General features: G+C 46.4%; 1 protein-coding gene and 1 pseudogene across 2 annotated transcripts in view; both read right to left on the reverse strand.

The window, feature by feature from the left end:
• Positions 1–11,152, reverse strand: part of Kyat3 (kynurenine aminotransferase 3) — a 66,776-nt gene extending 55,624 nt beyond the window's left edge. The window contains exons 1-2 of one of the 2 annotated variants that reach the window (XM_045138438.1): positions 11,021–11,152; positions 5,235–5,334 (exon numbers count right to left, since the gene is read on the reverse strand). In XM_045138438.1, coding sequence (XP_044994373.1) covers positions 5,235–5,333 — 99 coding nt within the window. In that variant the 5' untranslated portion in view covers position 5,334; positions 11,021–11,152. The remainder of the gene's footprint in view (positions 1–5,234; positions 5,335–11,020) is intronic. The other variant, XM_045138439.1, reaches the window with a different exon arrangement.
• Positions 11,153–17,416: 6,264 nt separating this feature from the next.
• LOC101608968 lies at positions 17,417–18,131 on the reverse strand (annotated as a pseudogene).
• Between the last annotated feature and the right edge of the window lie 4,530 nt (positions 18,132–22,661).

Below are 22,661 nucleotides of genomic sequence, written 5' to 3' on the forward strand. Positions count from 1 at the left end.
TATCAGCAAAATAACAGAAAGAAGCCAATTATAATGAACCCACAGGCATCCATCTATCCATCATCTGTCTGCCTGCCTTCCTCTATCCTCCATCATAAATTATCAATCATATATCTAAAAATAACATACCAAGTGAACAGAAGTTTTCAGAGGAGCTACATCACCCTGAAGACAGTCTGTGTGACCTTGGCTGCCTTTCGATACCCTGATGGTGGAGAGGTGGACTGTTGCACATTAATAGCTAACGTTACCTTGGGCCACCTGTAGCCACATTTAATAGTCACTTACTATCAACCTCAGAATAACAACATTCCCATGACTCTCCATAAAATTCTTGGAATGTATCCCTAAACCTGAGGAACCCCGTTACACCCTAGGGATAACACCCAATGGCTGTTTTGATTTCCCAGCCTGCCTAACAGATGACCTCACTGACTTGTTTTGTAAACACATTAAGTCAGGACTTTCTTTGGTCCTGTGGCTCCGAAAGTTCACGTGACCTCCTCAGTGGTGATTCAATGTAACTTGAATTCCTGTGTCAACCACAGCCACTCATATTTAGTTCAGGATAAACTATTTTCATATTTCCTCCGTTTCTCCTTCCCTCCTTCTTAATTCCTCCCCCAATGTTGCTTCTATAGTCAGATGATTTTTAAATTTTTGTTGTTGTTCATTTTTTATTTATTTATTTGAGAGCGACAGACATAGGGAGAAAGACAGATAGAGGGAGAGAGAGAGAATGGGTGCGCCAGGGCTTCCAGCCTCTGCAAACGAACTCCAGACGCGTGCGCCCCCTTGTGCATCTGGCTAACGTGGGACCTGGGGAACCGAGCCTTGAACCGGGGTCCTTAGGCTTCACAGGCGAGCGCTTAACCGCTAAGCCATCTCTCCAGCCCGTCAGATGATTTTTAAAACACACTGGCCAGAGCAGAGAAGCTGGAGCGACAGGTCTGCTTCACCCTGCCCAGCTCTACCTTTCAATGTCCGGTGAAGACGGGCGTACAGTCGGGCACGGCTGGTGCTGGCAACCGCAGGGAACTTGGCTCCGCTGCTCCTGAAACACTGCGCGTCCTGGTCCGCTCTTCCCTTTGCCCACCACTAGGAGGAGCTGTACTTCTCTCCTCGTGTATGTGGCTTTTAATAACAAAATCTCTGGTGAACTGCAGGGAGGTTTTGGTCAAGGTCCTTAAGATGATACTTTGGCTTTGAAAAGGGGCTTGGCAATAACTTAAAAATTAAACTTTTGCAGTGCCTGAAGGCCCTGGCTAAGGTCTGTTTGCAGCAGCTGGAGGCCCTTGAAGGCCCATTCTCTCTCTCCTTCCCTCTCAAATAAATAAAAATTAAATAAAATACTTGAAAAAAAAAACCCAAAATATTCTTTTTAAGAAATACACTTACAGGATCAAATATCTTAGGATGGATTCTAGGCATGTGTGGTCTAAGAAAACTCTACCAATGATAAATACACACATACACACACTCTTTTTAAAAATAAACATTAAAAATATTTATTTATTTATTTATTTGAGAGAGAAAGAGAGAATGGGCACACCAGGACCTCCAGCCACTGCAGACGAACTCCAGACGCATGCACCCCCTTGTGCATCTGGCTAAGGTAGGGCCTGGAGAGTCAAACTGGGATCCTTTGGCTTTGTAGGCAAACGCCTAAACTGCTAAGCCATCTCTCCAGCCCCAAAATAAACATTTTATTTTAATTTATTTATTTGTGAGAAAGAAGCAGAGAGAGAGTGGGGGTGGGGTGGGGGGAGGATGAAGTGGTTGAGCCAGGGCCTCCAGCCACTGCAAATGAACTCCAGACACATGTGCCAACTAGTGCATCTGGCTTAAATGGGTCCTGGAGAATTGAATCTGGGTCCTTTGCCTTTGCAGGCAAGTGCCTTAATTGCTAAGCCATCTCTCCAGCCCCTTTCTTTTTTAGTACCAGAGTTTCATATGATCACACTGGGTGATCACATTCAGTTCCTTGGATCTAGCCAACTTCTTTGTATACCCGAGCAAGGTAACCACAGCAGCAGTAAAAAGGAAGAGACAGAGCCCGAGATGCTACGAAGAGTTCATGATGCTAAAAGTTGCTCATTTCAGCCGGGTTGTACTGGCACACACCTTTAATCCCAGCACTCAAGAGGCAGAGGTGGGAGAGGATCGCCGTGAGTTTGAGGCCACCCTGAGACTACATAGTGAATTCTAGGTTAGCCTGGGCTACAGTGAAACCCTACCTTGAAGAACCAAAATAAATAAAATAAGAAAAAGTTGATCAGTTTATGAACAGTTTTAAATCTAGATCAAAGCTGAGAGATTGACATGAAGCTGTTTTTCTGTGTGTGTGTGTGTGTGTGTGTGTGTGTGTGTGTGTGTGACACAGTGCATGGGCACGTGTGCAGGTGAGAGGACAATTTTGCAGGGTCAGTCCTCGCCCTCCATCTCACTTGAGGCAGTTTCTTACCCACTGCTCACTTCTGAATTTCCCAGGCTACTGAGCCAGCGCATTCAAGCCCATCTCAGCATCCAGCTTTTTACATGGAGTTTGGGTTTCCTAACTCAAGTACCCAGGCGGGTGCCGCCAATGATACTCCATTGAGCCCTCTTCCAACTCCGTATTTAATCGTTTGTGCCTCATATAAATGACATTTTCGGGCCGGGTGTGGTGGCACACACCTTTAATCCCAGCACTCGGGAGGCAGAAGTAGTAGGGTGACTGTGAGTTCGAGGCCACCCTGAGACTACACAGTGAATTCCAGGTTACCCTCAGCTAGAGTGAGACCCTACCTCAAAAAGCCAAAAAAAAAAAAAAAAAAAAAATTCAAACTGGGTGTGGTGTGGTGGTGCATGTCTGTAATCCTAGCACTCAGGAGGCAGAGGTGGAAGGATCACTGAGAGTTCAAGGCCAGCCTGAGACAACATGGTGAATTCCAGGTCAGCCTGGGCTAGGGAGGAGGCCCTCCCTCGGAAAACCAAAAAAATTTTTTTTCATTTAATTCAACCTAATACAAAGCATGTATATTCATTTTGGGTATTAATTCAATGATATATTTTTTTTTTTTTACGAGGTAGGGTCTCACTCTAGCCCAGGTTGACCTGGGACTAAAGGCGTGCACCACCACGCCCGGCGCTCAAATGGTATGATTTTATCTCTCTTACTTATCTACCTTCTTGTTTTCAATTGCTGAGTAATTTTAAGGCAACTCCTAGACCCAATTTACTTATCATGCCTTTCATCCCAGAGCTCGGGAGACAGAGGTCGGAGGATCATGAGTCAGCCCGGGCCAGAGTGAGACCCTACCTCAAAAAACCAAAACACCAAAATAAAATTAAAAAATCAAAATGCTTAAAATCTACAAAGCCAAGGCACCACAAAGCTGTTTATGTGACCTAACAAAAAATCAGAATTGGGGGTGGGAGAGATGTCTCAGGGGTTAAGGTGCTTGCCTAGGAGATCTAACAATGCAGGTCTGATTCCCCAGAACCAATGTAAAGCCAGATGTACAGGGTGGCACTTGCATCTACAATTCATTTGCAGTGGCTAGAGACCCTGGTGCGCCCATTTTTTTTCTCTGTCTTTATCTGCCTCTTTCTCTTTCAAACACACACACACACACACACAACAACAACAACAAGAAGTAACAGAATTAGGAGTCAGACTTCCCAAAGGAGCTTGCTCTAATGGGCATGACATTGAAGTTCTGCTGGAACATTCATTGCATTGAATGGACTTCTGCCCAATTCCAGGATAAAATACATAATGATTAAGATCTTTAAATTTGGAAAATTCATCTTTTGACAACATTGGGTAGACCGTGTCAAGTCCCTAAACAAGATATTCACACTGTGTGAAGAGCTCAGCGTGGAAGCATTTGTCTACAGGGTTCACATGCTGTGGCTCAGTGGTTCTGAGTCTTAAACTTCTTTTCATCCCGAGTAGCTTCTTTCAATGCCACCTCCCTCAACTCCTCCACGCCCGTGGCTCTGTGGAATGACCTACATTGTGGATTCGTTTGTTTGTCCACGGCATTTCACCCGCCCCTCAATCAACTGTGTTTCAGATAACCTGGAGCTCATAGAACCTGCACTTTTAGTCACCGTGGTATCTTTTATTGTGCAAGAAGAACACTACTTTAACAAGAGAGAGAGAAGAAATCCCAGCACTTGGGAGGCAGAGGTAGGAGGATTATCATGAGTTCGAATCCAACCTGATACTACATAGTGAATTCTACGTCAGCCTGGGATACAGTGAGACCCTACCTCACAAAACCAAACAAAAATAACATGTACTTTAGAGTGACAGAGTCGGGAAGGGGTTGTATGGTACTTGACCTTGGATAAGCTCCTAAACCTATGACAATCTCCATTTTCTCATTTGTAAAATATACATATAAAAAGTTACACATGAGCCAGGTGTGGTGGCACAAACCTTTAATCCCAGCACTCAGGAGGCAGAGATAGGAGGATGGCCATGAGTTTGAGGCCACCCTGAGACCACACATTGAATTCCAGAGTAAGACCCTATCTTGAAAACAAAAAATGTCATACACGGGTCAGGGAGATGTTGCAGTGGTTAAAGATGCTCGTCTGCAAAGCCTGATGGCCCAGGTTTGATTCCCTACCATCCATGTAAAGCAAGATGAACCACAGAGGCACGTGCATCTGGCGACCATTTATTGACAGGTAAGAGACCCTGGTGGACATGCACATAGATGCATAAATGAATTTTATTTTATTTACTTATTAAATGTTTTATATTTATTTATTTATTTGAGATAGTGAAAGTGGGACAGCGAGAGAAAGAATGGATACATCAGGGCTTTCAGCCACTGCAAACAAACTCCAGACGCATGCACCCCCTTGTGCATCTGGCTTACATGGGTCCTGGGGAACTGAACCTGGGTCATTTGGCTTTGCCGGCAAGCGCCTTGATGGCTTAAGCCATCTCTCCAGTGTCATAAATAACTTTTAAAAAGTTTAGCATAAGTTGAAGAATTATGTGAAGATAAATGTGATACTAAATACACAACGGCCACCATACTCAGTCACACAGAAACAAGCAGTTGCCCAGAGGGAGTCGCGCACGGTCAAGGACAGGAAACACCTTATGCTGATGTGAGAGACACACTCATTGCGCTGCGTCACTCATGAGACAAGACTGAAGCGCTGCATCCCTTATTTCAACGCTGCAGAAAATAGACAATAGTGTTCTGTATGTGATGAGCAATACCTACAGCTGAAGTGGAGAATCCAAGGAGCTTTGAAGAACAAATTCTCTTTAGAAATTTTTCTCTAGTGCCAAGGGAGCAGAGCCTCCTCTGGGCCAAAATCATGCTAGAGGAGAAAAGAAAAATTGAGAAAAGAAGTAAATAGGAGGAAATTACATACTACCAGACACATAAAGTTGGCTTCTAGGCCATAACACATATGATATAAGAGTACACATTTTTTTTTTTTTGTTGTTTTTTCAAGGTAGGGTTTCTGTCTAGGCTGAGGCTAGGAGGTAGGAGGATTGCTGGGAGTTGGAGGCCAGCCCTGGCTACCAGGTGAGTTCCAGGTCAGCCAGGGCTAGAGTGAGACCTTGCCTAGAGACAGAGCAATACAAAAGGCCGGTGTAGGGCTGGAGAGACGGCTTAGCGGTTAAGCGCTTGCCTGTGAAGCTAAGGACCCCGGTTCGAGGCTCGGTTCCCCAGGTCCCACGTTAGCCAGATGCACAAGGGGGCGCACGCGTCTGGAGTTCGTTTGCAGAGGCTGGAAGCCCTGGCGCGCCCATTCTCTCTCTCTCCCTCTATCTGTCTTTCTCTCTGTGTCTGTCGCTCTCAAATAAATAAATAAATAAATTAAAAAAAAAAGGCCAGTGTAGCAGTGCACCCTGGTAGGCAAATGTTGTACAAGATGAGGATCACCAGCTCAACGCCTGGGCTATGCCTTGTAAAGCTAGGGCAGGGCTGGGGCCGTGAAAGGCGCTTTCTAAGAAGTCGCCAGGAAGTCAGGGACTAAGGCCTGGTGGGCAGAGGGCATATCTCACCCAGCCTGGGGCAAAAATCTCTTCCGAGCTGCTGTCTGAGCTCCCCTGTGACTGGCAGTGACTTAGCAGAAGAACCTTCTGGATTAGCTTCCACCCAGTGATTCACTGGTTCATCTATTTTGAAGACTATAGACAATAGGCAGAAGATTCATTTACCCATCTATTTCGAAGGGGAAAATAAAAGTAAACGACATCAGATTCAGTAAGAGTCAATTACCTGTCCATGGACAGAAACTTGTTCTGAATATGAAAATGTGAACCCAGCACCCTGGTTCTTTACTTTATTTTATTTTTCTTTAATTTTACTTATTTGCATGTGTGCATGGGGAGGGGACATGCCAGAATCTCTTACAAATGAACAGCAGACACATGGACCACTTTTTGTGTCTGGCTTTACATGGGTGCTGGGAAATTGAACCTGCAGGCTTTGAAAGCAAACTCCTTTAACTGCTGAACCATCTCCCAATCCCTAGATCTCTGGTTCTTAGCTGTTTTTCCCAATAAGTCACATGTGTCTCTCACTTGTTGCTTGCAATAAAGCATTTCTCTAATACTTGAATTGCGCTAGAAATCATACTGAACTGAAACAGATGGGTAAATGTTCACTGGGATAAAATGACTGTCCTAAATCAAACAGTCTATGATACCGGTACTCATTCAGGCTGGTTTCTGTTCTGCACTAATGTCTTCTCTGTGCCAATAACCTAACCCAGTTATCATTTTCCCCAAACAGAACAGTTAGTGTTAAAAGAACAAGTGTTTTTGGATTTAAGGAAATCTGATCTTAAACTTGAAAGACATAAAAGTTAAGGTATAACAATTTACATGCAGAGTTAAAATTTTATAATGGGGGCTGGAGAGATGGCTTAGCAGTTAAGGTGCTTGCCTGTGAAGCCTAAGGACCCAGATGTGATTTCCCAGTATCCATGTAAACCAGATGCCCAAGGTAGTGCCTGCATCTGGAGTTTGTTTGCAGTGGCTAGAGGCCCTGGCATGCCCATTCTCTCTCTCTCTCAAATAGATAGATAATTTTTTTTTTTAAATTTCATAAGGGAACTGTTCTCCTAAGTATTCCACTTACAGCCAGGTATGTTGGTGCCTATCGGTAATTCCAGAACTATAGGGACTGAGAATTCTGAACCAGACTACTTTTACAGAATAAGACCTTGTCTCAAACAAATCCCACTGAATTAATTTATAATGTGATTTTATGTATTGATTTGGTCTTTCAATATTTTCTCTCTCTCTCTCTCTCTCTCTGTGTGTGTGTGTGTGTGTGTGTGTATGTATGTATATATATATATATATAATTTCTTGAGGTAGAGTCTCATTCTACCCAGACTGACCTGGAATTGACTATGCAGTCCCAGGGTGGCCTTGAACTCATGGTGATCCTCCTACCTCTGCCTCCCAAGTATTGGGATTAAAGGTGTGCACCACCATGCCAGGCTGGTCTTTCACTATTTTTTGGTTTTGAAAACGGTTCTATTACGTAGCTCAGGCTGGCCTCAAACTTTCAATCCTCCTGCCTCAGCTTTCTTAGTACTGGGATTACAAACATATACCAGCATATCCGACTTAATGACTATTGACTTTGAATACCTACTATGTGCCAGAAAATTCACTGAGGAACATAATAGACCAAGTCCTTCCCAGTCAAGCACTTTTTTCCTGAATTATCCCATAAGCAAGTAAATGATTTAATAAACAGTGAAGCAAATGAAAAATGCTCTGGAGAGATTTAACAACAGCCTGATGTGGTATAGAACAGCAAAGGGGTTACTATAGGTTACATAAGCCAGAGAACACCTTGATAGTAACAGGGCTTTAGGCTGACATTTTACTGACAAGGACACGATTCTACACACACTCTCTCTCTAAGGTGTAGCTTAGGTTGGCCTCAGTTCATGATCTTCCTGCCTCATCCTGGTCAACACCCAATCTTCAGGTTGTCAACCGGATAGCCCAAAGCCCAAGCCCCAGCTGCATCTCCCCGACAGCTCTTCTATGGTATGGTGTCTCCATCGCTCCATTACTTCCTGGTAACCTGCCTTCCAAGCCATCTACGGTCTCTGGGCACAGCAAGTTGTTTTAACCTCAGTCTCAGGAAAGGCATCCCTCCTGCTTCTCTGTGCTGGCTTCTGTTCTTACACGCTCCGGGTTCCCTGCTCCCTTTTTGCATTATATCACATGTTTATCAGTTATCTGTGAAGGGAGCTCTTCAAGTAATTCAAGTGACCACTATGCTGCTAACCAGGGTCATCTCATCATATCCTGCACCTCCTTCTTGCTATTTTGCCATTGGAAGACTCTTCTCGCTGCCTTGCTGACCTGTTGATAACTTTGCCATCCACTAAGACCTCGAGACAGCACCCTGCGTCCGGTCATCATCCTAGGTAACTTTATGCTTTCAGAGAAGACTCCTCACACAACTGACAGTCCCCTGCTATTGCTCTTTTCTGTCACTCCCTCCCGCTGCCACCTGCGCCTGGCCATTCAAGCTTACCATTAACATCGCCAGGAAACCGCCTCGGAGCCAGATCCTACCTCAAGGGGGAAAAAAAGCCAGGTGTGGTGGCGCACAACTGTAATCCCAACCCTTGGAAGGCAGAGGTAGGAGGACTGCTGTGAGTTTGAGGCTGCCCTGAGACTACAGAGTGAATTCCAGGTCAGCCTGGGCTAGCTAGAGCAAGACACTGCCTTGAACCCCCCCCCCCAAAAAAATTATCAAAACACAAGTAAACAAAAACTAACGCTTCCCTGCAGCGCACGTCCCTGGCACTCTCCATTGACTTAAGTACAACCTGACTTTTGCACCCACAGCTCTGGAAAGGAACCTTGGGCTGACCTGGAACTCCTTCTACTGCCCCAGGCTGGTCTCAGACTTTTACCAGAGTGCTGGGGCTCAAGGCTGGCACCCCCACGCCCAGCTGTTTGTTTTTGAAAAAACATGGGATATATGATGATGTATGACCTTAAACTGGGCATGCTCAGAAATGTACTTGCCTACACATCTTGCTTTCCCTATAAAGGAGGCATCCCTCCATCTCTTTCTTTCTTTCTTTCTTTCTTTCTTTTTTTTTTTTTGTGGTTCTGAGGATTGAACTAGAAGTCTTGCACATGCTAGGAAAGGGCTCTACAATTGAGCTACAACCCAGATAAATAACAGATAAATCTGTTAGTCAATTAATTAATTAAATTTTGGAGACAAAGTCCTCACTCTAGTCCAGGATGACCTGGAGTTCCCCCTGGACCCCCAGGCTGGCCTTGAACTCAGTGATCCTCCGACTTCAGCCTCCCAAGTGGTGGGACTAAAGGTGTGAACCAGCATGCCCAGCTCCCTTCTCTAATTTTTAAATATATTTTTATTTGAGAGAGAGAGAAAGAGAGAGAGAGAGAGAGAGAATGGGGGTGCCAGGGCCTCCAGCCACTGCCAATGAATTCCAGATGCGTGCGCCCCCTTGTGCATCTGGCTTACATGGGTTGGGCTTTGCAGGCAAACGCCTTAACTACTAGGCAATCTCTCCAGCCTCTCCCTTCTCTAATTTTACTTTGATGTATGATCTTTCCAAGTTGCTCAGGCTTGACTTCCAAATCTCTATGTAGCTCCAGGCTGGCTTTCCAGCCTCATCCTCCCAAGAAGCTGGGACTGTAGGTGTGTGCTCCCACAACCAGACCCTTGGGTTTTGTAGCCCAGGCTTGTCTCAAACTATGTAGCTGAGGATAACCTTAAAGTTCTGATCTTCCTGCCTCCATCTCCCAAGTACTAAGATTACAGGCATAAGCACTCCCTGATGATGTGGTGCTGGGGATGAACCCAGGCTCTCGTGCATTCTAGGCAAACACTCTACCATTGGAGCTACACACCTACCATCCAAGGCTGGTGAGTTACTGAGGGCAAAATCCAAAGCTCAAAAGTAGGCAAAATCAATTTTAAAGTGTTTCAGAGTTTAATGCTTAGTGCTCTGAACTTGAATTCAAACTAAGCAAATTATAAGTATTTCACATTATGAGGCACGTCTGCACATGGACTGGGTAAGAACGAATTTAGGGAAGCTCAAAACGGCGGAGTTAAACAGAAATGGCAGAAAAGAGCGAGCGCTGGTGAGCGAGCCACAGCTAGCGGAGTCTGACCAGGCGAGGTGAATTTTAGCACATGCTCTACCAGTTAGAGGGCTTCTAAGACGTTCATAGGTTGCAACAGAGAGCACCTCACAGCAGAACAAGAGTGCTGGTGGGGGAGTAGAGACGGAGGGACAAGAGTAGAGAAGTTCAGCAAAGTTAGTTGGTGCAAGATTCAAGGGGCATCGTTCAGAAATCGCTGCAACACTGTCTGAAAATGGGATCGGGTAATCATAAACTTCTCCACAGGTAAGACTTGTAGCCTTCTGGTGCGGTAATCAGACTTCTGGGCATAGGCCAAACTGCAAGCAGTTGATTTGCAACTACGTGGCCCTTGTGACACTGAGCAAACTGCCACCTCTGAGGTGGTGCTGAGGAGCCCACGTGTGGAAGGAAGGGTTTAAACAGTGCCCGGCGGGTGGCTCTGAGCTTTAAGAATGCAACCTGTCGACTTGTTTCCGCCCTTCCAAAACTCTGGGTCCCACTAAGATTCAGTCATGTGTCAACTTTAACAGCCTCTGTTTCCCTTCCAGCGTCAGGATCGGTTAGGGACGAGCTGGAGTCGCTGTCACCCTTGCCAGCCTTCTTTTCCAAACACCCCAATTGCACAACCAAGTGCCAAGGGGACAATGCAAAAAGCCTGGGCTCCGGGGCATCCCCAGCTTCCTGCGACGCCAGTCATGTCCAAGAGAAAACCCTATCCAGACCAAGGTGGATCTTCTGCAGACTTCCCTGGGGTCCGATCTTTTGATAACCCGAGCGGGTTCTTCCCCAACCCCGCTGACCTCCTTCCCAGGCCCCTCAGTTTCCAGATCCACAAGTCCGAGCCACGTCACCGTGCACGGCACAGCGCGTCCCGCGCCCGCTCACCTTGCTTTCCCGGGGTGGAGGGCCACCGGGACCGGGGGACCCGGGGAAGCGCGCGGTGCGGAAGGGCCGGAGCCTGGGCGAAGCGGACGCCGGAGGCGCAGAGCGCACACTGCGCGCGAGCCGGGGATGGCAGTGCCTGCTGGAGGGGGCGGGTCCGGTTCTGAGCGGGGATTGGCTGTGAGATCTGGAGGACAGGTGCTGATTGGCTGAGCGGTGCTCGAATCGCGGAGGGGACTGTGCGCGGGCTGGGCTGGCACGTGCTGGGCGCGAGTGACTGACGGGAGCGGGGTGGGGCGTGGCCTCGGCTGTGGAAGGAGATTGGCTCGGCCCTGGCGGCCTGGGCTCCGATTGGATGGAGCTGACAGGCTTGGGCGGGGTCTAGGGAAGAGGCGTGCCTAGGGAGTGAGTTCTGCTGAGAACGCTCTTGGAAGGTGCTGGAGAGGCGTGGGAGGCGTGCCCGGAAGGCTAGACGTGTTTGTCACCCGTGGGAGGGCCGCGGGCAACCTGACCTCCCAAAGCAGGGAGGAACTGAGCCTGGGAGCAGAATGAAACCGTAGAGGAAGCTGCCTGGCTCTTGAGGAAACTGAAGAAGGAAAAAGGATTTGGAGCCAAAGGAATGCGCAGGAATCACTGCCCAAGGGAGGGCAGGCTTTCTGTGTTTAAGATTTTCTTCCTCTTGCATTTCCAAAAGATGAAGCAGGGGCCTGGAGAGATGGCTTAGGGGTTAAGACGTTTGCCTGCAAAGCCAAAGGACCTCGGTTCAATTCCCCAGGACCCAGGTAAGCCAGATGCACGAGGAGGTGCACGCGTCTGGAGTTCGTTTGCAGTGGCTGGAGGCCCCGGTGCGCCATTCTCTCTCCCTCCCTCCCTCTCTCTCTCTCTCTCTCTCTCACTCTCAAATAAATAATAAAATATAATGAAGAAGGTGAGGCAGAGGGAACTGGCTTGTTGGCTAGGTTGTCATCCAGGCCTGGAGTAGTTGTCACAGTGAACTTGTTTTTCTCTCAGTGTAGGCAAAATTTAAAAGGAGGCTGTTTTCCCTCCCACACCTCATCCTGAGAACAGAATGACCTTATCTGATACTGACATTCTGTTCTGATTGTTATAGATGGACTGGGGATCTCCATGACCAATGTCAGAGGCCGCTTTTATTTGTTTATTTTCCACAGTTAACACATACCAATTGAGTGCATGTATGTTGAGGTTGAGGCCTCTGGGGAGAGTGAGGCGGAGAGTTTGTGCCTTAAACCTTGCATTCTGGTGGGGAGAGACGGCAATACGCAGATAACATGGGGAATGAATTCAGGGGCAAGAGGATGTTATAATAAACAGTATATATAATAGAATATATATTAGTGCTGGGTTTCAAACCCAGAAACTTGTGCAGGCTAGGAAAGTACTCTACCACCACTGAATTAGCTCCCCAGCCCTCAGACTGGGGTACAGTGTGTAGATAGTTGAAAGTTTAAGCAGTATGGATGGTAAAGGTTCTTTTGAAGTGGTGACATTTAAACCCAGACTTGAATGATGGGAAAGCAACCTTACATAAAAATGATGCTGAAAGGCACATGCTTTTAATCCCAGCCCTCGGGTGGAGGCAGAGGTAGGAGAATTGCTGTGAGTTCAGGGCTACCCTGAAATTACACAGTGAATTCCAGGTCAGCCTGGGCTAGAATTAGACCCTACCTTGAAAAACCAAAAAAAAAAAAAAAAAAAAAAAAAAAGCCAAAAAGACAAGCAGCAGTTGGAAGGCCTTGCATATGATCAGGAAGTGACTCCCTGAAGTTACTAGCTAGTAGATGGACTTAACCTGCTCATTTCTAAATACAAAGGCCCCATATCCCTTATGTATGCAAGGCCTTTTCCATTGCCTTGCCTCATGTGAAAGTGGTCTGGGGCTTCTCTTTGTAGGATATATATACATTTATTTATTTGAGGTAGGGTCTCACTATAGCCCAGGCTGACCTGGAATTCACTCTGCATTCTCAGGGTGACCTTGAACTCATGGTGATCCTCCTACCTTTGCCTCCTGAGTGCTGGGATTAAAGGCGTGAACCACCACGCCCTGCTTTTTGTAGGATATTTTGGAGGAAGAACTGATCAGTTGCTAGGGGCATAGTTTGAGTGGTGCTCTGGTTTGATTGACAGGTTTGGGTTGTATGTTTTCTCTATTGTGCATGTTCCTTCCCCAAAAGCATCTGATTTTAATCATATGTACACTCAATTATACATAGGCATATGGAAGTGTCCAGGGCTTTCTCCCTAAAAGTTCACTTAGAAGACAGTTTGAATTACTGCATCCCAAACCAGCCCAGGCTGGATGGCCCCCTGTCGTTCTGATTCCCGGTCTGAGAACCTATCTGAATAGGTATTGGTCACTAATAATGGTCACGAGGAGAGGAGAAAATGAGTTCATGTGTGGAGCTGGGTGTACCTGCAGTGCAGCTTGGTATAGATGGGGTCACAGGTTCCCGACCCAGATGCTCAAGTGGTGCCCCCGGTGGTTAAACTATTACCTGTGGTCTAACTAGGTGTCTCGTGAAACTTTCTCTGAGGAGCTGCAAACACAGATGGCAGATGGCAGAGATGGCAGACCAAAGCATGGTTGTACCAAAACAAGCTTTCAAGAACCAATGGGCTCATTGAGGTGACTCACAGAGAAGCAAGAGGGGTGCTTGCAGGAGCAACAGATGACTCCAAGGCAGCCGCGGCACCTGAAAGCCCACCCCGCATAGGGGACGACCCACCGAAGCTGCACCCTGGAGCTCGCTGCTCACCCTGCAGGTAGCTGGAGAGTCTCCCTCCGGGCATTTGTTTTCCCTTTATGTAACCTTGGGGAGGGGTCTTGAAACCTTTTTGTTTGTTTATTTGTTTGTTTTTCAAGGTAGGTTTTCGCTTTAGCCCGGGCTGACCTGGAATTCACTATGTAGTCTCTGGATGGCCTGGAACTCACAGTGATCCTTCTACCTCTGCCTCCCGAGCGCTGGGATTAAAGGCATGCATCACCATGCCTGCCTGGCAACCTTTCTCTCCCTTGCTTTCTCTCTCTCCCTCTTTCTTTCTTTCTTTTGTTCGTGTTCTCTCTCTCTCTCTTTCTTTCTTTTTCGAGGTAGGGTCTCACTCTAGTCCAGGCTGACCTGGAATTCACTATGTAGTCTAAGGCTGACCTCACACTCATGGCGATCCTCCTACTTCTGCCTCTGGCTTTGAAACCTTTTTCTCAGACATCTTCACTTCTTGAGTCTCCTGAATTGCCTTTCTCTCCTTCCCCTGGGAAAAGAAATGTTTCAATTTGGATGAAATTGCTATACAACACTGGAGCCTAAAGTAACAAGGCCCAAGTGGCAGTACTGAATCACCAAATTTGAGTTCAGTTTACATTGTGGGTTTTTTAAATTATTTTAATTTTTTGGTTTTTCCAGGTAGGGCCTAGCTCTAGCCAAGGCTGATCTGGAATTAATTATGTAGTTTCAGGTTGGCCTTGCTCACAGTGATCCGCTTATCTCTGCCTCCCGAGGGCTGGTGGGATTCAAGGCGTGCACCGCCACATCTGGCCCTTTAGCTCTCTTGTTTGGCCTGTTCCAGAAGATGGTTGGATTATGGACAATAACAGTTGATTTTCAGAAACTTAAGTGGACTCCAATTGCAGCTATTCTACCAGATGTGGTTTTCATTCTTGAGCACATTAAAACACCTCTCGGTACCTGATATACAGTTGTGGTGGTGTGAATGAGGTGTCCGCCATAGACTCGTGTGTTCTAAATACTTGGTCCCTAGCTGGTGGAAGTCTGGGAGATGGAACCCTGCTGGAGGAGGTGTGTTGTTGGGGGTGGACTTACGGGTATTACAGCCAGCTTCACCTTGCCAGAGCTTGGCTCACTCTCCTGCTGCTGTTTTCCACCTGCTGTGGCAGAGGGGATGTCCAGCCTCTGTTCATGCCATGCTTCCCCCTGACCACCATGAAGCTTCCCCATTGGACTGAGGCCAAAATAAACCCTTCTTTTATTTTTATTTGTTTATTTGAGAGTGAGAGACAGAGAGGAAGGGGGGGGGTGGAGAGAGAGAGAGAATGGGCACGCCAGGGCCTCCAGCCACTGCAAATTCGAACTCCAGACTCGTGTGCCCCCTTGTGCATCTGGGAAATTGAGCCTCGAACCGGGGTCCTTAGGCTTCACAGGCAAGCACTTAACCACCAAGCCATCTCTCCAGCCCAAACCCTTTCTTCTTATAAATTATGTGTAGGTTCTCAGCTCCTGGAGCATTTCCAAGGGGACTGCCCTTTTGCTCTCTCAATTTGTCATACTGTCCAGTGTCCTTTTGGCATTACTATGGGTTCAAAGTCAGTGCTACATGCTTTATGCATGCTCAGCCCTTAAAGCACTGTCAGACATAAGTCACCTCAGGTTCTGTAGTTCTTTTTAAAAATTTTTTGGTTTATTTTTATTCATTTGTTTGAGAGCAACAGACAGAGAGAGAAAGAGGAAGAGAGAGAGAGAGAATGAGAATGGGCGTGCCAGGACCTCTAGCCACTGCAAACAAAGTCCAGATGTGTGCGCCCCCCTGTGCATCTGGCTAATGTGGGTCCTGGGGAATCAAGCCTCCAACCAGGGTGCTTAGGCTTCACAGGCAAGCGCTTATCCGCTAAGCCATCTCTCCAGCCCTAGCTGTTTTTTTTTTTTTAATGTATTTACTTATTAGAGGAAGAGAGAGAATGGACACACCAGGGCCTCTAGCTCTTGCACATGAACTCCAGATGCATGTGCCATGATGTGCATCTGGCTTATGTGGGATCTGGAAAATCGAGCCTGGGTCCTTAGGCTTTGTAGGCAAACACCTTAACTGCTAAGCCATCCCTCCAGCTCTCTGGTTCTTTAAAGAAGAGATAATGAGGAGATCTTGCATGGGGGTAGAGAGGGAAAAAAAGAATATGAATCTCATTTTCCTGAAATACTCAACAAGGTGTCTACTAACCTAACATAAACTGTAAGCGAGAGGAGCCAAGATGGAACCGGGATGCTCAAACACTACATGCAAGGTGCTCACACTAAAAATGCTACCTGGGGCTGGGGAAATGGACAAGCACTTAGAAGAGCTTGCTCACAAAGTTTGCTGGCCATGGCTCGATTTCCCAGAGCCCACATATGGCCAGAAGCAGAGTAGCTTTGTACAACTGTGACCCCAGTGTGTCTGCAACAATTGGAGGCCAAGTCAAGAGAATCCAAGGCTTGCTGGCCAGCTATCCTGATTTGCTTTTTCACCAATAGGAGGTTTTATTTGTCGCTATTAAAAATCTGAGTTTTTAATCCCAGCACTCGGGAGGCAGAGGTAGGAGGATTTCCATGAGTTCGAGGCCACCCTAAGACTACATAGTGAATTCCAGGTCAGCCTGAGCCAGATTGAGACCCTACCTCGAAAAACCAAAAAATAAATAAATAAATAAAAATCTGAGTATTTGAGCTGGGCGTGGTGGCACACACCTTTAATCCCAGCACTTGGGAGGCAGAGGTAGGAGGATCGCCGTGAGTTTGAGGTCATCCTGGGAATACAGAGTGAATTCCAGGTCTGCTTGGACTGGAGTGAAATCCTACCTTGAAAAACCAAGAAAAAAAAACATATATTTATTCATTTTTAAAAAATAGCTTATTTTTATTTATTTGAGAGAGAAAGAGCATCCCAGGGCTTCCAGCCACTGCAAATGAATTCCAGATGCATGTACCACCTTGTGCATCTGGCTTAAATCAGTCCTGGGGAGTTGAACTGAGGGAAAGCACCTTAACTGCTAAGCTATCTCTCCACAGACCTCCAGATCCAAATTTTCAAAAGAAATTTTGTTTATTTTTATTTATTTATTTGAGAGTGACAGACAGAGAAAGAGAAGGAGGGAGGGAGGTAGAGAAGGAGGGAGAGAGAGTGAGAGAGAATGGGTGTGCCAGGGCCTCCAGCCACTGCAAACGAACTCCAGACACGTGTGCCCCTTGTGCATCTCACGTGGGTCCTGGGGAATCAAGCCTCGAACCAGGGCCCTAAGGCTTTACAGGCAAATGCTTAACCACTAATCCATCTCTCCAGCCCCCAAAATCTGAATTTTTTTTTAATTTTTATTTATTTATTTATTTGAGAGCGACAGACACAGAGAGAAAGACAGATAGAGGGAGAAGAGAATGGGTGCACCAGGGCTTCCAGCCACTGCAAACGAACTCCAGACGTGTGCACCCCCTTGTGCATCTGGCTAACGTGGGACCTGGGGAACCGAGCCTCGAACCGGGGTGCTTAGGCTTCACAGGCCAGCGCCTAACTGCTAAGCCATCTCTCCAGCCCCCAAAATCTGAATTTTTAACCAGACTCTTGGACTAGTGGCTCATATCCATCAGCTCACGTGATGTTAGCACTGTCTCGTCACTTTCCAGAACTACTTCCTTCACCATGAAGCTCCCTGAGTTTTCCTGGTTTGCATCTGGGCCTCTTCAGCACGTTCACTGTTTTGAGGCAGACGTCGTGAAGAGGATAAATAGAATGGCGAGCCTTTTCTGTGCTTTCCCAGTGCTGTCTGGAATCGATTCATTCACAACTTTCAGGTCAGTTGTCTGCACCCCTCGGGTCATGGCTTCCATCATCGTCTTCTGGTGTTCCAGTTGGTGCTGCACACAGGATGTCTTGTGGACCTGGTGGTTGCGTTTTTTAGTAAAACCCACACACAGCAGATGAAGCTAATAGCCATCGGTTGTCTTGACATCCACATGAGCTTCAGTCAGGATCTGCTACTGTTTGATCACATTTTGTCCCGGGTGAGATCCATACCATGGAAGTTAGTCAGACAGGTTTTGCCCTGAACATCTGCAGTGATGAGCTTGAACTTCCTGAAGACAGCTTCGTCATTGTGCAGGTCAGCAAGGCTCACTGCAAACATACGACCCTTGAGGCCATGAGAGGCAATTTTGGTTCCTTGAGTCCTGGTGACTAGTGCCATCATATCATACCAGTCTTTCTTAGAAAATGGATCAACCACTTTCTTCTTGGCTCCCTTTTTGCTGCCTTTCATAAGCACTTGTTCTTGCCGACCCGCTGTGGTGCTGCTCAGGGAGCCAAAGGGGCTGGTCTGACTTTGGTTCATTTATAGCAGCAAGAGACTGTCTCCAAGGTGAAACAGGCAAAGTTATCTTCTCATCTCCACACATGCACATACACAGAGAGCTAAATAAATAAACCACTTATTGTATGGAGTGTTAACTATGTTCTTGGAACCCTTCTAGAGTCTTCTGGTACTGTAATGGGCAGGATCTTTGCATTTATTTTGTGTATTACAGTGGCAGATAATGGGCAATAAACATGTACCAACCCACTTGGTAGTGCAAGGTAGCGATGAAACATATTGGCCAGTAGATGGCGCTCATTGCTTTCTTAATTTCTTTCACTTAACATGTAACTATATGACCAAAGTTGTGTTTGGATGAATGCTATGAAATCAACCACACCTGGCTCCTAAACTTTTTTTATTGACAGCTTCCATACTTACAGACAATAAACCGTGATAATTCCCTCCCCTTCCCCACCTTCCTCCTCACAAATCCACACTCCATCATATCCCCTCCCTCTCTCCACTAGTCTCTCTTTTATTTTGATGACATCCTCTTTTCCTCCTGTTATGAGGGTCTTGTGAAGGTAGTGCCAGGCACTGCAAGCTCACGGATCTTGCACCATTTTCATCAGGCTGTATGTGAGTGGCTGGGGCATTGAACCTAGGCCACCAGCATTGCAAGCAAGTGCCTAAAATCAACTTCCTAATCCCCTTCTTTCTGCACTGTGGTTTATGTATCTCGACCTGAAGTTTTCTGTTCTCCGCTTGGAATCCCTCATTTAGTCATCTGGTCTGTTCCTAAAGAGTGACAAAGTAAACTATAGCATAGCATCTTTATAGTCTACCTACTTTCCATACCATTGTTCTTTTTTGGGGGGCCCTGCCACCCCCACCCCAGGTAGGGTCATGCTGTTAGAACTCACAGTGATACTTCTGCTTCTGCCTCCCGAGTGTTGGGGCTAAAGGTGGGTACCACCATACCCACCTCATTGTTTTTTTTTTAAACTTTTTTTTTACAACTTCCAGAATTATAAACAATAAACCATGATAATTCCTTCCCTTCCATCATCATTGTTTTTGTTTTCTTTGTTTTTTTTCAGGGATCTTTTTTTTTATTAGCAAGTTTTATGATTGTAGACAATCATAAAATGGTATCCCATGGTAATGCCCTCCCTCCCCCCACTTTCCCCTTTGAAACTCCATTCTCCATCATATCCTCTCCCCCTTTCAATCAGTCTCTCTTTTATTTTGATGTCATGGTCTTTTCCTCCTATTATGAAGGTCTTGTGTAGGTAGTGTCAGGCACTGTGAAGTCATCATCATTGTTTTTCTAAATTACTTAATTTCTTCATAGTTTCTCTACTCTTATTATTTATTTATTTATTTGGGGGGGGGAGGGAGGGAGGAAGGGAGAGAATGGGCACACCAGGACCTCTAGCCACTGCAAATGAACTCCAGATGCATGTGCCACCATGTGCATCTGGCTTATGTGGGACCTGGAGAATCAAACCTGGGTCTTGAGGCTTTGCAGGAAAGCACCTTAACCTCTAAGCCACCTCTCCAGCCCTTCTACTCTTAATTTTTATTGTAATTTTCCTCCTGCAGCCATATTTTGTGATTACTTCATCCTAAGGGATGTTCTTTCTTCTTCTTCTGTTTTTTTTTTTTTTTTGAGGTACAGTTTCACTGTAGTCCAGGCTGACCTGGTGGAATTCACTATGTAGTCTCAGGGTGGCCTCGAACTCATGGTGATCCTACTACCTCCGCCTCCCAAGTGCTGGGATTAAAGGCATGTGCCATCATGCTTGGCTCTGTTTTTGGTTTTTTGAGATAGGGCCTAGCTCTAGCCCAGCTCAGGCTAACTTGGAATTCACTATACAGACTCAGAGTGGCCTGGAACTCATGGCGACCTATCTACCTCCGCCTCCCAAGTGCTGGGATTAAAGAAAGGCATACACCACCACAGCTGGCTCAGATTAAATTTTTTTAACCTTAAAATCAGTGGAGATGTGGGGAGAGATGGCTCAGCAGTGAAAGGAGCTTGCTTGCAGGCCTACAGGTCTGAGTTCAATGGACCCCCAAACCCATGTAAAGGCACACACGCAGTGGCACATGTGTTTCTGGTCCCAACATTCCCACAGCAATGGCAAGTGGAGCCAGGAGAATGAGGAAACTCGTGGGCTTCTGGACTAATGTACCCAGCAGAAAAACACAAGAGAGGCTTGGTCTCAGAAGAAGGTAGTAGGAGGGTAAACATGCAGAGGTGTCCTTTGACACACACACCATGATGTGCTTATGACCATACCCCTCACATGTTAGACACATGAGCAAATACATTTAAAAATATTAGTAGAAACTTTCTCCTGTTACATGAACGTTTAAAAAAAAATACTTTATTTGTTTATCTGAGAGAGAGAAAGAAGCAGATAGAGAGAAGGAGAATGGTGCTCCAGGGCCTCTAGCCTTGCAAATGAACTCCAGATGCATGCACCACCTTGTACATCTGCCTCATGTGGGTCCTGGGGAATCGAACCTGGGTCCTTTGGTTTTGTAGGCAAGTACCTTAACCACTAAGTTATCTCTCCAGCCATACGTGAACATTTTTTAAAAAGAATTTTTATTCATTCACTTGAGAGAGAGAGAGAGAGCACGAGCAAGCTACAGGGTCTCTAGCCACTGAAAACAAACTCCAGACACATGTGCCATCTTGTGCATCTGGTTTTACTGGGGAATTGATTGTAAGTCCCTAGGCTTCACAGGCAACTGCCTTAAACTGCTAAGCCATCTCTGCAGCCCCCTACATGAACATTTTAACAAGGCCTTAAAGTTTGTTAATATGTAAATTTAAATAACTGCTTTCTCCATCTATGAAAGGAATAATTTATTATTTTACAGATGTTGTGGGACATACCTGTATTTCCAGCAATCTGGAGGCTAAGGTAGAAGGATCATTAGTTCAAGGCCACTCTGGATTTACTTAGTTCAAGGCCAGCTTGGGTGACATAAGCTCCTGTCTCAAAAACTAAAACAAAGCTGGGCGTGCTGGCACACACCTCTAATCTCAGCACTCGGGAGGCAGAGGTAGGAGGATTTCTGTGAGTTTGAGGCCACCCTGAGACTACATAGTGAATTCCAGGTAAGCCTGGGCTAGCGTGAAACCCTACCTCAAAAAACCAAAACCAAACAAGCAAACAAAAAAACCAACTAAAACAAAACAAAAGACCCTCAGTTCAATTGTGAAGGGAAGATTAATTTCTTCACATGTGTATGCTGAAGGACTCAGGAACCAGATGGGCGCCATGGCAGGCTTCAGAGTCCTCAGTAGGCCTAAGTTTCTGTTTCCCAGCAAGATCTAAGTTTTTTATCTTCTGGTAAGGATGGGCGTAACAGATACTGGAAACTGATCATGCCATACATTCCTGAAGTCATAAAGTTCAATTCCCCTAGCTCCAGCCTGCCGACCTTGCCGTAAGGTAGGCTTAACAGTTAAACCGGTTATGCCATACATTACGCCATACAGTCCTGAAGTCATGAGACATTCCCGTAGTCATGGATGAACTCAATTCCCCTAGCTCCAGCCCGCCAAATTTGCCTGCCAAAATCCTAAGCCAACCAGAAGAGTAGACTGTTTAAATCAACCAATCATGTGCCATCCCCTTCTTCTATGTTCAAATCCCTATAAAAACCCTGCCCTCCCGCTACTCGGGGCTGTTGTACGGACCCACTGCGTTGGTGAAGTCAAAAGACCGCGCTTAAGCCTGAATTAAAGCTCCTTGTCCTTACATATGTGTTTGGTTCTCCTTAGTGGTCACTGGGGGTGCTGAGAACTGGGTATAACATTTGCGGGCTCTCCGGGATCCATCTCTTCAGAGACTGCTGAGGACCACCAACACGTGGAGCTCAGGTCGCTGGCTGATAAGTGTGCTTCTGTGTTGTGCTTCTGTCTTTTGTCTTTTCTGAAAACCTGTCTTTCATTCTTCTGTGGTTGGGGCAGACATGTCCCTGAAGGCCACTCTGTTTGGATGGTGGGTCCTGGGTACCCCAGGCCTGCCGGGAGGGACCCCCCCTGGTCTGTAGAGACAATGCGGGTTGCTACCACAGAAGGGCAAGATGCCGTGGTCTCATTCGATTTTGTGGCAGCTGGCCACTCTGTTCAGATGGGTCCTGGGTGCCCCAGGCCCGCCTGGAGGGGATTTCACTCCCCTGTCTGTAGAGACAACACAAGAGGCTGTTGTTTCAGTTTGTAGTCACTGGCCAGCTGAACATTTTTTGCTGTCTCTTCTTTTCCTTTCCTTTGTTGGAATTACTATTTGTGTGCTTGGACAGATGGGACAGATGCAGACTACCCCACTTTTTTTTTACTGACGGACCACTTTCAGGATGTTAAAATTAGGGCCCCTCGGAGCCACAGTATTCCCTCTTTGGGTTATGGAGGCCCCCAGACCAAGATGGTAATCAACTTGGGATGATTGTCAACAATTGCTACAGATTACTACAGAGGAAAGAGAGAAGCCAGAAATTCGCTCCGGGCACTGATGGGATCCCACCAATAGCCAGGCTCTCAGT

This window comes from Jaculus jaculus, chromosome 19 (assembly GCF_020740685.1).
Source record: "Jaculus jaculus isolate mJacJac1 chromosome 19, mJacJac1.mat.Y.cur, whole genome shotgun sequence".
Lineage (NCBI taxonomy): Eukaryota > Metazoa > Chordata > Mammalia > Rodentia > Dipodidae > Jaculus > Jaculus jaculus.